This window comes from Balaenoptera ricei, chromosome 14, assembly GCF_028023285.1.
Source record: "Balaenoptera ricei isolate mBalRic1 chromosome 14, mBalRic1.hap2, whole genome shotgun sequence".
Classification (NCBI taxonomy): domain Eukaryota; kingdom Metazoa; phylum Chordata; class Mammalia; order Artiodactyla; family Balaenopteridae; genus Balaenoptera; species Balaenoptera ricei.
In genome coordinates this window covers 70,961,229-70,974,117 of record NC_082652.1, presented here as the reverse complement: position 1 = coordinate 70,974,117, position 12,889 = coordinate 70,961,229, and the positions used below count along the sequence as shown (strand labels likewise).

Genomic DNA, 12,889 nt, shown 5'->3' with positions numbered 1-12,889 from the left:
GGACACGGGTTCGAGCCCTGGTCTGGGAAGATCCCACATGCCGCAGAGCAACTGGGCCCGTGAGCCACAATTACTGAGTCTGCGCGTCTGGAGCCTGTGCTCCGCAACAAGAGAGGCCGCAATAGTGAGAGGCCCGTGCACCGCGATGAAGAGTGGCCCCTCCTTGCCACAACTAGAGAAAGCCCTTGCAGAGAAACGAAGACCCAACACAGCCATAAATAAAATAAATTAATTAATTAAAAAAAAAAAATCTAAGGTGAGTAGGATGTAAAAGAAACAAGATTGGCAATAAGTTATCACTCTTGAAGCAGGGTATTAGTACATGGGAGTTAATTATACTGTTCTTTCTACTTTTGTGTATGCTTGAAAGTTTCCATAATAAATACTTTTAATAGAGACAAAAACATTTATAAGATTTATTAATTTTTCTCAAGTGTATGACCTAACAATTACTACTCCTATATATCATTGTAAACAAGACTTTAAAAATCACTTCCTAAACAACAAAGATTTACTGTATAGCACAGGGAACTATATTCAACATCTTGTAATAACCTATAATGGAAACAAATACAAAAAAATGAAAAAGTATACAACCGAATCACTTTGCTACATACCTGAAACTAACACAACGTTGTAACCAACTTAAAAGAAAAAAATCACTTCCTAGAGTCACTTAAAGATCACTTGCAAGAACTATACAGAAAGTGATTACATTGTGGAGATTACAAATATATCTCTACAGAACAGTAGGGGAAAAAGAACTGTCCTAATGGTATATAAGTGGATACTTTTAACTGGGATATAACCCAGTGGCAGTGTCAAAGAATTCAAAAGAGCTAAATTTTAAACAATTTAGATGAAAGTAAAAATTTGTTCCAGAGAGCTGTCACATGACTCAAAAGAATGGCCCTACAATGGTGAAGATACATGTGAAGAGGGTAAAAACAATTATTTCGTGACATGTGAGGGCACGAAAGTAGTATTTATAAATTGATTATTTCTATAATACGTGATTTTAAGTCTGTGATGCTAAATTAATGAATTCTGGAAAGAATGAAATAAAATTCCACAAGTGAAAAATACAGTAAAATTAAGAACCTAACAACAGATTTAGCACAGCTGAAAAGAGAATATGCAAACTGGAAGATAAGTCCAAAGAAAATCACAGGATTGAAACACAGAGAACAAACAGGATGGTATACATAGAAAATAGTGTAAGAGGCATATTAGATATGGTGAAAAAGTCTTGACATTCACATAACTGGAGTCCTACAAGAGAAGAGACAGAATGTGTCCAAAAAGACATTAAGCCACAGATTCAGGAGCTCTACAGTCCTCAGGTGGAATAAATACAAAGAAAACCATACCTAAGTCCATAGTAGAAAAACTGCTTAAAACCAAAGACAAAATGGTCTATCAAAAAGAAAACAGAAGTCAGAAAACAAAAGAATGATACATTCAAAGTTCTGAAAAAAAGTATCTACCAACTCTGACTTCTATGCAGAGTGAAACTATATCCTTCAAAATGAAGGCAAAAAAAATTATTGAGAGAATTCATCAGACCCACACTTAAAGTAAGTTCTTCTGGTAGAAGAAATAATCCTAGATAGAAGCACAGGTATGCATGAAGGACACAATGGCAATGGAAAATATTAAAATGTAGGTAAATCTAAATGAATAATTTTTGTTTAAAACAAAAAGAATGTCTTTGGGGATTTAAAATATAGAGAGAGTTAAAATGCACAACAATAGCACAAAAGGCCTGAGGGTGTTAAAATGGATATATAAAGTAACTGCTTTCCAGAATTGATACAAGCAATCATTTACATCAGAATTTGATGATCCATGGATACACGCTGTAATCTCTAGAGCAACCACAAAAAGAATTATTCAAGAATGTATAACTAATAGGCTAATAGAGGGAAAATAATAGACATAACCAAATCATACTATTATTAATACCTCTGTAAGTGTATATGCTTCTTCAGCTGTGCACTCAGCTTGTGCTGTAGGATTACTTAATGCAAATATTATAGGCCTTTCATTGATATCAGCCATGGCTTTGATTACACCAGGAGTGAAAAGTCGGCCAGCTCCTGCAACTCCTGTAATAAAATAAGGGGGGAAAAAAAAAGGAACTTCATTACAGGTAAAACATAGTCTTCTCCTCGATAGCATTTCTATAATAGGTTTAACACAACAAAAGCACAGGTAAAGATAAGACCTGTGCTTATCCCATTATAAAGATAAGATTTTGCATTGCTGAGATAATTCCAATCTTAAATCTGAAAAGAGAAACAATAAAATGTTAAAAATTTTCACTTAAATATTTATTGTCTACCCCAGATACAGTAAATTGTGGGCAATAAAAAAAAGAGTATAAGACTACCTCCATCATGTAGTTGTTGTCTAACACAGGGGCCCCCAACCCCAGGGCCACGGACTGGTACCGGTCTGTGGCCTGTTAGGAACCGGGCCGCACATCAGGAGGTGAGCGGCGGGTGAGGGAGGGAGCGAAGCTTCATCTGTATTTACAGCTGCTCCCCACTGCTCGCATTACCACCTGAGCTTTGCCTCCTGTCAGCATTATGGTGAGCTGTATAATTATTTCATTATATATTACAATGTAATATAATAGTAATAAAGTGCAGAATAAACGTAATACGCTTGAATCATCCCAAAACCATCCCCCCTCCCTGGTCCGCGGAAAAATTATCTTCCATGAAACCAGTTCCTAGTGCTAAAAAGGTTGGGGACCACTGGTCTAACAGGCATAGAGCTTCAGTTTTTTTTTTTTCCTTTAACTTTTTATTTTATATTGGAGTATAGCTGATTAACAATGTTGTGATAGTTTCAGGTGCACATAGAGCTTCAGTTTTACAAGGTAAGAAGAGTTCTGGAGATTGGTTGCACAACAATGTAAATGCACTTAACACTACCTCACTGTACACTTATAAATGGTTATGGGCAAATTTTATGTTATGCGTATTTTACCACGATTAAAAAAATTTTTTTAATTAAAAACTTGCACCTCAAATGTTAACTTGTTAAACTCTGTGGTATTGATTATAAATAGGAGTTCAGAAGCGATAAAAGATCTTCTTGACTAAAGCAATCCACTTTCTTGATAGAGTTCAGTTTAATGACCTTTTAGTAAGCCCCTACAATGTCTCAGACACTGTACTAGGCCATTAGGATATAAAACTGAGTATAATGCAGGCAGCTTATAGTTGAGAGGAAAAACAACAGAGTAAACAGAAAATCAGAAAACCTGTCACAGGTGCTAAGCATGCAGTGCATAAAATCACAGCACGAAGGAGGAATACTTAGCCCACGGTGGGCGTCTGGGGATGACCAGCAACGCCTCGGCCGAGTGCTCACACGCTTCATCCAATAAGACTTACATTCAACAGTCAAAGAAATTTTAAATTCCATTTTATAAACTGATATGTAGTAAAGAAAAATACTGATCTGGAGACCAAAGTTTTAGTGCTTGCTCGGTCACTACTGGCTATATGAAATATTCACAAATCTTAGGCAAGTTGCTTAACATCTCTGTGCTTGTTTTTCTCGTGTAAAAAAGGAACTTCTACTCAGTGTTCCCCCATGTGGAGGTGTGTGGACATAGTCTTAGGAATCCATGAGCTCTAAAAGAATTAAACATTTTTTTCTTTTTGTTTCCTTGACCCTCCAGGGACTGAGTCAATGGACAGATTCTTAGGTTTCCATACTGAGTTTTGAGAGAGACACACTTGCAATCTTTAAGATTACTTCTCACTCTAAAAAATTACGAGTTCTAATCAGTGAAGAAGCTAATACAGACATCCTTTTCCTAACCATAAAGACTGTTTGAGACTTAAAACAGTAAGTTTACTATTTAACATTCCACAGGGCTCCTCCAAGAAATTGGCAAAATTACAAGAAAAATTATAGATTCAAATCTTACAGCTATATAGGAAATGAAACAGTCCGTCTTTTAAAGACTTTTACATTTTCTGCTCTGAACTTAATGCCATGTTGCATAGTCTGATGTCAGCTATGCAACGCCTGACTCTTAAAACCTACCAAAGGCTTACAGCTTTGTTGCCAATGAAAATCTTTGACTCTGCATAGGATTTTCTTGGTCTGTCAAATAACCTTGGTCTTTTTCAGGTTTTGAGCCCACCAGGCATACCAACTCTAAAAGCAAAGCATGATCAATCACACAGCTTTTAGAAGTTAAAAGTACAAGCAACATCCATTAACAAAACTTTGCACACTGTACCTAAAAGCCACCACATACAACACAGGGAACATAGCCAATATTTTATAATAACCATAAACAGAGTATAACCTTTAAAAATTGTGAATCACTACATTTACACCTGTCACTTATATGATATTGCACATCAGATATACTTCAATTTATAAAAAGCTATCACAGAAAACATTATATATGCTGAAAGCTAGGTAAAATCTGTCATTTCATTTTGAGTAATCCTGCATGGAAGTTATGACTGGCATTACACAGGTAAGTAACAGAATGACTTGACAACAACTTTACTTACCAATTATAGCTGAAGGCTTAAGTATATTTACTGCATCTTCAAAAGTATCAGGTACGCTCTCTGGGGCTAAGTGAGCAAATGGTTCCTGATGACTGTCTATTGTAGCGTTCCGCCCCTGAATTTTTAGATAAGATACAGTTTTTTAGTAATTGCTTATTAAGGATTAATTGAAAAGACATCATTATAAGTCACATATTGTTTCTACAATAAGAATATCTTTCATTTTCATGTACCTTTCTTTTTAACCCATATCTTCCAATTCTATCTTCATATTGCTCATAAACCCAAATATAAAACACAAATCAAATTCCATTATAACCAGAAACTTACTAATCCCTCTCAGAAACTCATTTACTCTGTGAAGTCCTCCGAAATCCAATAGAGCACAAAGGCCCACAGTCCCTTATCTGGACTAGCTGTGTTTTAAAGTTCAGAATTTAATATTTTAGAACTGTCTTATGATAATATATCACAAATACCCTTGCAATGGGCACTCCACAACTGAACAGAACTTATGAACAGTCACACCAAGTACAAAAGGTGAAGGTTAGAAATACCCTCTTTGGTCTTGCTACCAAAGTTAGTAGGTAAGTTCAGGTCTGTCAGATTTATTACCAAATGAATTTCAAGAAACACTCAGGGATTTCAGAGTTTTTAGGATTTCAGAATTTCAGATAGACATCATGGACTTACACTACCAAAAGTTCAGAAACAAGAGGAAAGGGGAATTTTGGTTCAGGATAGCTGAATGAAGGAACATGCTTTCCTCACCAAATCCCAGGTCAAAAACTATAAAAATTAACTCCTTAGTAGTGTCACAAGGTCAGGAGATATACCACTGACACACTAGAACAACGAAGAATTTCTCAACAATGTAAAGCAGACAAAAACATGTGGAATGCAAAAACCAACCAGACTGAGAAATCCTTATTTTGTTAAAAGAGAAGACCTCCCATGCAAAGGTGACTTTTCCCATCAGAACTCCAGAATAACTCCAGGTAAGGACCAGCAGGGGCTGGGAAAAGTAGCACACCATCATCACTTGGTTGGGAAGTAATTGAACGAGTGAAATACAGCCTCAACAGATCCAAGTTCTCAGAACAGTGGTTTCACATGCCTGCTCCCAGGAAGACCACAGCTCTTCCATGAGGGCTTCAACAGGAAACTCTCTAAGTCTCAAAAAGGAGGGCAGTGTTTTGGGTTCTCAGGAGAGATACGAAGCCTAAAACTCATCGTAAAAGAAAAATATACCCTGAACTTGCAGATGCACAGGGTTTCTCACTTGTATTCATTCTAAACTCGACTCATTACAAATATGATAAAGAATCACAAAACATTTATGAAAATCAACATCACAGAAAGAAACACCAGGGCTTCCCTGGTGGCGCAGTGGTTGAGAGTCTGCTACTAATGCAGGGGACATGGGTTCGAGCCATGGTCTGGGAAGATCCCACATGCCGCGGAGCAACTGAGCCCGTGAGCCACAACTACTGAGCCTGTGCGTCTGGAGCCTGTGCTCCGCAACAAAAAAGGCCGCGATGGTGAGAGGCCCGCGCACCGCGATGAAGAGTGGCCCCCACTTGCCGCAACTGGAGAAAGCCCTCGCACAGAAACGAAGACCCAACACAGCCAAAAAGAAAAGAAAGAAAGAAAGAAAGAAAGAAAGAAAGAAAGAAAGAAAGAAAGAAAGAAAGAAATTAAAGTAAAAAAAAAAAGAGTAAAAGGAAAAGAAACACCAACATAATTGTGTACTAGTAAAAACAGATACGCCCCCCAATGGCCTTCCAAGTACAATGTCTTGTAATCCTTGCATCTTACATACAAGCAAATATGGCAGTTACAGCTTTGGGAGGTGGTACAGTTGAATGATTAAGAGCATAGGATTCACAGTCAGGCTACCTGGGTGTGAATCCTACCTCCATCACTTATAAGGTGATGATCTTGGAAAAGTGAGCTGACCTTTTTAAAACTCTTTCCCTCATTTGTAAAATTTCACTGAATTTTTGATAAAATCAAATGAGATTTTTTAAAAAAAGATTAAATGAGATAATACCTGTAAAGTCTTATCACAATGTCTGATACATTTTAAAATACTTAAAAAAAATTATTTATAATTTAAGCATTCAAGATTTTTCATTCACATACTTTAATTTTTCATTTCATTTTTTGTACTAATAGAATACTGGTACTAATTAAGAAAAGATTTCAGAACTGGAGCAAAGTACACTGACATAAGCTTGCTCAAAGGTGTAGATGACAAGTAACCTCTATATCAATATATACGGCAAAAATACAACAGCATTGTGTACTGGATAAGTTCAACTATGAGACAGTTTACCTACATTTCAATGTGTTACACAGTATAAGATATAAGGCATTTCTTAAGCTACTAAAAATGGCAATCAATGATAGGAAGGCAGGTAGGTCCAAAGGATACCAAGCTGATCTGGGATAAAACTCTTTATTATCCATCATTTGACCTTAGGAATATGCGCCTTTTTCTGGGGAAAAGGTCCTTAGATTTCCATGAGATTGCTACAGGAGATTATGATCTCCAAAGGGTTAAAGAATTTCTGCTCAAATATCAGATGTCCTGCTAATGATTTAATTAGAAACTTCTGAGTTCCTATGAAAAACCACTAGGTTTTAGACGGGTCAAGAGTCAGAGAATAAAGCAAGAAAGAATAAGTCTGGTGCCAACACAGAGATTATGATTTGAATATGAAAAAGAACCTAAACATATCACTATAACAACATTCTTTTGCTTCTCCAAATTTTAAATACCTTACCTTAAATAATAAACCAAATTTGTCAACCATCCAAATTTTCTTTCGTGCCTCTTCTTCTGAGAGGCCATTTTCCACCATAGCCATAACTATAAGATTTGCAATTCCAAGAGCAGCCTGTGCAACAAAACATAAATTTTAAAAAACAAGTACTAGAGTATGATGCAATACTAAATTACTTTACTTATGAGAATTATATGTTATGAGGAATACTGGGTCTATTCTTCCCTTACAAAGCACACAAAGCTTGATTCTTTGTGATATTCTTTCCAAACATTTTAAATTACCTACTTCACAACACTGATCTTGAATTTATACCCTCTATCTCAACAAAATTATAAGTTCATTATACCCTATTTTCCAATTCTAAAGGAGAGTGTTGGTTTTCAATCCTAGAAGCTTACAGGAACTTTACCTCTCCTGCTCCAAGAAATAAGATTCTGTGTTCTGAGATCGGTTTATCAATGACTTTTTGGGCTGCAAGCAGACCGGCTAGAGCGACTGCAGCCGTCCCTGAAAGACAAGTAAAACATCGTAAAGTAAAAAGTAGGCACATTAAAAAAAATTTTAAGTAGGAATCAAAAACCTAAGGTTTTCTTTTGCTTTACCTTGAATATCATCATTGAAGGTACAGTATTTTTCTCGATATTTTCTCAAGAACCTGAATGCATTATGATTTCCAAAGTCTTCAAACTGAATAAGTGTGTTCTGTCCATATCTAAAAACAACAAAGCCCATAATAGTTGTGTTGAAAATACCACTTTTAAACAGCTTTCCTGTCTAATAGTCCTTATGATCACATTTTAAAATAATGTACAAAGTTAGTTCGTTTAAGGCCATCTGGCAATTTTCAGAGTCTGTGAAAGACTAGAACTCAAAATGTAGAAAAATCTATTACTCATTCAGAAAAATGTATGGGGTTCTTAAAATGAATGTAGCACTATGATGGACCTATGGGATATTAGTCTGCATAAACTATTTCCAAGTGCCTAGGAGGGCGTCCAGCACATGTAAGCACAAGTAACTTCCTAAAAAGAAAGAGATTTTGTCTCTGAGTCTCAAAAAGTATATATTTGATATGTGAATTTTTATTACATTCACAGTTAAACAGCAACACAGGAAAGTATATATTAAATAAGAGGTATAAATAAAGAATAATTGCTGTATGAGTTCACTGGCATTCAGAAAAAGATATCAATCATCTTGGTGGGGTGGAGTAAGGGAAGGCTTGAAAAGGAGGTGGGACTTTATTTGGGTCCTGAAAGAACAACAAAAAGTAAAGCGGTAGAAAGAAAAACAAGGTGTATTTTGCTGACCCTGAATTTTCAACAGTCTGGCTATATATTTCAGGGTTTATATGAAAGTATAAGGGAGAAGTTGGTTAAGGTAGGTTGGAGCCAGATAATGGAGAACGCTGAATGCAAAATTAGGGAATGGGGACTTTATTCCGTATCTGATCTAGAATCACTGAAGGCTAGAGAAGGCAAGAATTCATCTGAGACTCCCTTTAGGAAGGATAAACCTGCCAGTGATACACAGCATATATCAACCTGGGGAGAGATGAGAAAGAAGGAAAAATAGCTAGGCAGCTATTATGAGAGGATGACAAGAAGATCTGAAGCAGAAGCCACAGGAAGTGAAAGGGCCAATTATGAGACATCTGAATGAACAAAAAGAAGCCGACGATGAGGACCACCTGGGAAGTGAGAGAAATGCTGTTAAAATGCCAAGGCAGCCTGGATGACTAAGAGATACTATCTGATTGTCCAAGGTAGGGAAGTAAGGGGAAGGGGAGGAGATGGCAATTTTGGGGAAGATAAAAAGTTTAGTTTTAGATATGTCAACTTTGATTCTGAAAAGGAGTTAATTTTTTACTATCTTCCATGTACCAGTAATCTACAAGGTAGGGCAGGGCTAGATCATAAAGAGTTTGGACTTTATGGCAATAGGAAACCACTGATAGATTTCAAACAAAAGAATGATACAATGAAGTGCATGTTTTCAAAAGACTAATCTGGTGGTAAGGTGGAGAGGAAATGGAGAGAAGTTGGAGGAAGGTTTTAAAGAATCCAAAAGAGAGATGAGGATCTGCAGAAAGGCTGTGGCAATGGAGAAGAGGAGATATATTTCTGAGGCATGTAAGGGATAGTACCAACTGGATTTGAGGATTGAATGACACTATATGGGGTTGACGGAGGAGGGGAAAGAGTCAAAGATTAGACCAAGATCAAAGGTCTGGCGACAGGGTGCGTGTTAATGCCATTATTAGAGGCTGGATTTTCAGAAGATAGGCAATTTAGAAAGGGAAGTTGTTCTGGACATGAATATGAAGGAGCAACAAAATGTCTAGATGGAGGATTCCAACTGTTGGAAACGCAAGCCTCAGAGGGAGGTGGGACTACAGAGATGGGTTTTCATGGACTTAGGAGTCACATGCATAAAGGTCATAGCTTACAAGACTATGAGAAGAGAAGAGAACTATGTATTCACCCACATTTAATAAGAGAGGAAGAAAAACCAGTGGAGATGACAAAGGAAAGAAAAAAGGTGGGAGAAAGCCCAAGTTAGGAAAGTCTTTTAGTGGTCAAGAGAAAACAATTTCAAGGATGTAGGAGTGGAAAACCTGGTCAGATGCTGCAAAGAGGAGAGAGAAGAAGACCAAATGGTCAGCGAATTTAAAACACGAAAGCTGCACAAGAGTTTCACTGGAATGGTGGAGTTCGCCTGGATGCCAAGGGCTGAAAGAACTACCTAGTGAGGGTATTTTAGGAGCAGTGAGTGCAGACTTCAAGATTTCAGTGTGCTCAAGATGTCACATAACTCAGGAGGGCAAGGCAGAGGGTATCACCACACATCAGCACATTGAATCAGGCAGGAAAGAACCAAAGTTCTCCAAAATTTAATCTCCTTCTACCTATCTTCACGAAAGATAAAGGAAAACAAAACTGTGGTTCCTTTTTTTTTTTTAAGAGATGCTTTCATATACTCAAACTTTTAAAAAATACCTGTCAGTAATGGCCTTCATAAACTCATCAATCAGATCATCATAACGTTGTGATCGATCTCTTTTCTGATATAAACCCATGTAAAATGGATCTTTTAAGAGTGCCTATAAAACAGAACAAACGTAAAAATAAAAGCATTCTGTTATATAACCAGTTTAAACATATTCTATAAAACAAAAATTGTAAAATAAAGAAGTTAATAATTTTTAAAACTTTATTGCCCTTCTTCAAAAAACTTAATAGTATTAATTTACTATTATTTGCATAAATATTAAAAGGCGTTTAAGACAAAGGCTAATATCTAATCACAGAATTTTCTCTTCTTGTATTTCTTCAAAAGAGGAATGTAATAAAGCAGTTTTTTTTTTTTTTTTTTAATATGGGAGAAGGGTCAAAGGCGGAAAATGATTTTACTCACTGGATTATCAGTTCCTACATCAATACACACAGGCAGGCATCTATCAGGACGTATTCCAGCACAAGCTGTATACAAACAAAGTTTTCCTACTGGAATTCCCATTCCATAGACACCCAGATCTCCAAGACCCAGAATTCTCTCTCCATCAGTCACCACAACAGCCTTAATTACAAATAAAGTAAAATAAATTATAAGTTGTCCAAAATGGGGCACTTAAGAAACACATTTATAAAAAGATTCTCTTCATCACAAAATAGCACGTATTAGATTATTCCATTCACATGAACATGTAAATCTACAGAGAGAGAAGTGCATTAGTGGTTGTCTAGGGCTGAGGGGGGAGTGATGCTAATGGGTACAGGGCTTTTCCGGCAGGGTGGGGATGAGGGAGCTGTGATGAAAATGTTCTCAATGACGATGGCTGCACAACTCCGTGAATATACTACAAATTACTGAATTTACATTTTAAGCCAGTGAATGGCACTGTATGTGAATTTTGTCTCAGAAAAGCTACTATTAAAAACAAAACAAAAAAACCTCGAAAAAAGATTCTCTTCACATATTTTCACTCTCACTTTTAAAAATAAAATTGTTTCTTAACTAACTTTCAAAGTTAACCAACCAAGAATACTTAAAATTCTAGGGTTTCTAGAATCTAGATGTAAAGAGGAGAATTAACTAGATTTGCTTTCCCTGTGTCTTTGGTTTAGGAGTAGAATGCTTCTGACTAGAGGATCAACTTGAATATGTTCACAATGACTAAAAAGGGGAGAGGGGAACTTCTGATAAAGATTAACCCTAGGAGAAAAAAAGAGTTTAGAAATAACATGTTACTCCAAATAATAACTGAAGCCAAACAAGAGAAACCTTAGCAATGGAGAAAAAAATCTAGAATAAAAAATACACCTACAAGGTTTTAAGAGGATACTATGAATTTAATTATCTGACCAAATTTTTTTTAGGTTATTAGAACAAATGATAATTCATCAAAGATCATTTTGGTGAGGAAGACACGAAATACAGGCAAGTAAGATTACTGCCTGTAATAAACACTAAAGCCTACCAAAAGATCTTAAATAGCCATTAGTTTTTGTTTTATGAAAGACAGCCAGATTGACAGCTGTTTATATTTGCTAAATTTGAAATGCTAAGAGTTTTATATTTGCTTAAGGATCTAAATCTATCTTAGATTTAGAAGAAAAAAGACAATGAATCCTCCCCATTGCCCACCAGAATAAAAGTTTTAATGGCATTTTAATGTATTTTCTTTACCTAGAATAATACTAACTGAAAAAGTAAAGGAATATAGAGAAGGCAGGAGATACCAGCGGTACTGAAGTGAACAGGCTCACCTTACTAGGTCCAACTGCTTTCCCAGGGCAAACTCTATACCAGTCCCCCATTTTATAATTACTATCATGATTTCCTCAGAGCACTAAATCTACATGTATGCAAGTACAAAATAAATCAGAGCAACAATGAAAAAAAATTGTTCTTGAAAATTTTACCTTGTAAGAGGTAACTTACATAGAAAAAACATTGTGAAAGGAAGGTTGTGCTATTAGTACCTTAACATGATTTTCTGGCCAGTTATCCACAATTGATCTAACATGACCTCTGTCTGAGATTGAAATAAATAATCCCCTGCAACAGAACAAAAACACTTTTGCATTTCACAACAGTTTTTGGTTTTTTCTAAGTTTTTGTTCATAATTGGAATATTTAGATATTTTAATAAAACATCAAGACACAGTGTCATTTCCAAGCAGATTTACCTAAGTCACACAGGTTTATTTTCAAATATTTTCAACCACTTCAAACTGTAATTGCATTGTTCACATAGTAGCTGCAACAAAGGTTATTATTAAATGATGTGATCATTCTTACCCAAGAAGAAATGTATCCACATCTCCTATTCAAATAAACTCAATATACCTCCAGTAAAAAGCAATATAAAGACAACCCACCAATGCAGGAAAGCATGATAAGGCTAAGGTAAACTACTGTTAAAAGTCACTGAAACTGAAAATTTGAAATCTGAAGGAGCAGGAAGGGAGAGAAGAAAACTATAGTAATTTCACATAAAAAATACATCCTTGAAGCATTAGGAAAAAGTAAAAAGTTATTTTA

The 12,889-nt window shown here is 36.0% G+C and overlaps 1 protein-coding gene across 1 annotated transcript in view; it reads right to left on the bottom strand.

Moving 5' to 3' along the window:
* ME2 (malic enzyme 2) overlaps positions 1 to 12,889 on the bottom strand; it is a 63,542-nt gene that overhangs the window by 17,339 nt on the left and 33,314 nt on the right. Inside the window, exons 5-12 of the mRNA XM_059894480.1 lie at positions 12,328 to 12,403; positions 10,760 to 10,921; positions 10,342 to 10,445; positions 7,945 to 8,054; positions 7,752 to 7,849; positions 7,340 to 7,453; positions 4,551 to 4,665; positions 1,966 to 2,108 (exon numbers count right to left, since the gene is read on the bottom strand). Of these exons, the coding sequence (XP_059750463.1) occupies positions 1,966 to 2,108; positions 4,551 to 4,665; positions 7,340 to 7,453; positions 7,752 to 7,849; positions 7,945 to 8,054; positions 10,342 to 10,445; positions 10,760 to 10,921; positions 12,328 to 12,403 (922 nt within the window). The remainder of the gene's footprint in view (positions 1 to 1,965; positions 2,109 to 4,550; positions 4,666 to 7,339; positions 7,454 to 7,751; positions 7,850 to 7,944; positions 8,055 to 10,341; positions 10,446 to 10,759; positions 10,922 to 12,327; positions 12,404 to 12,889) is intronic.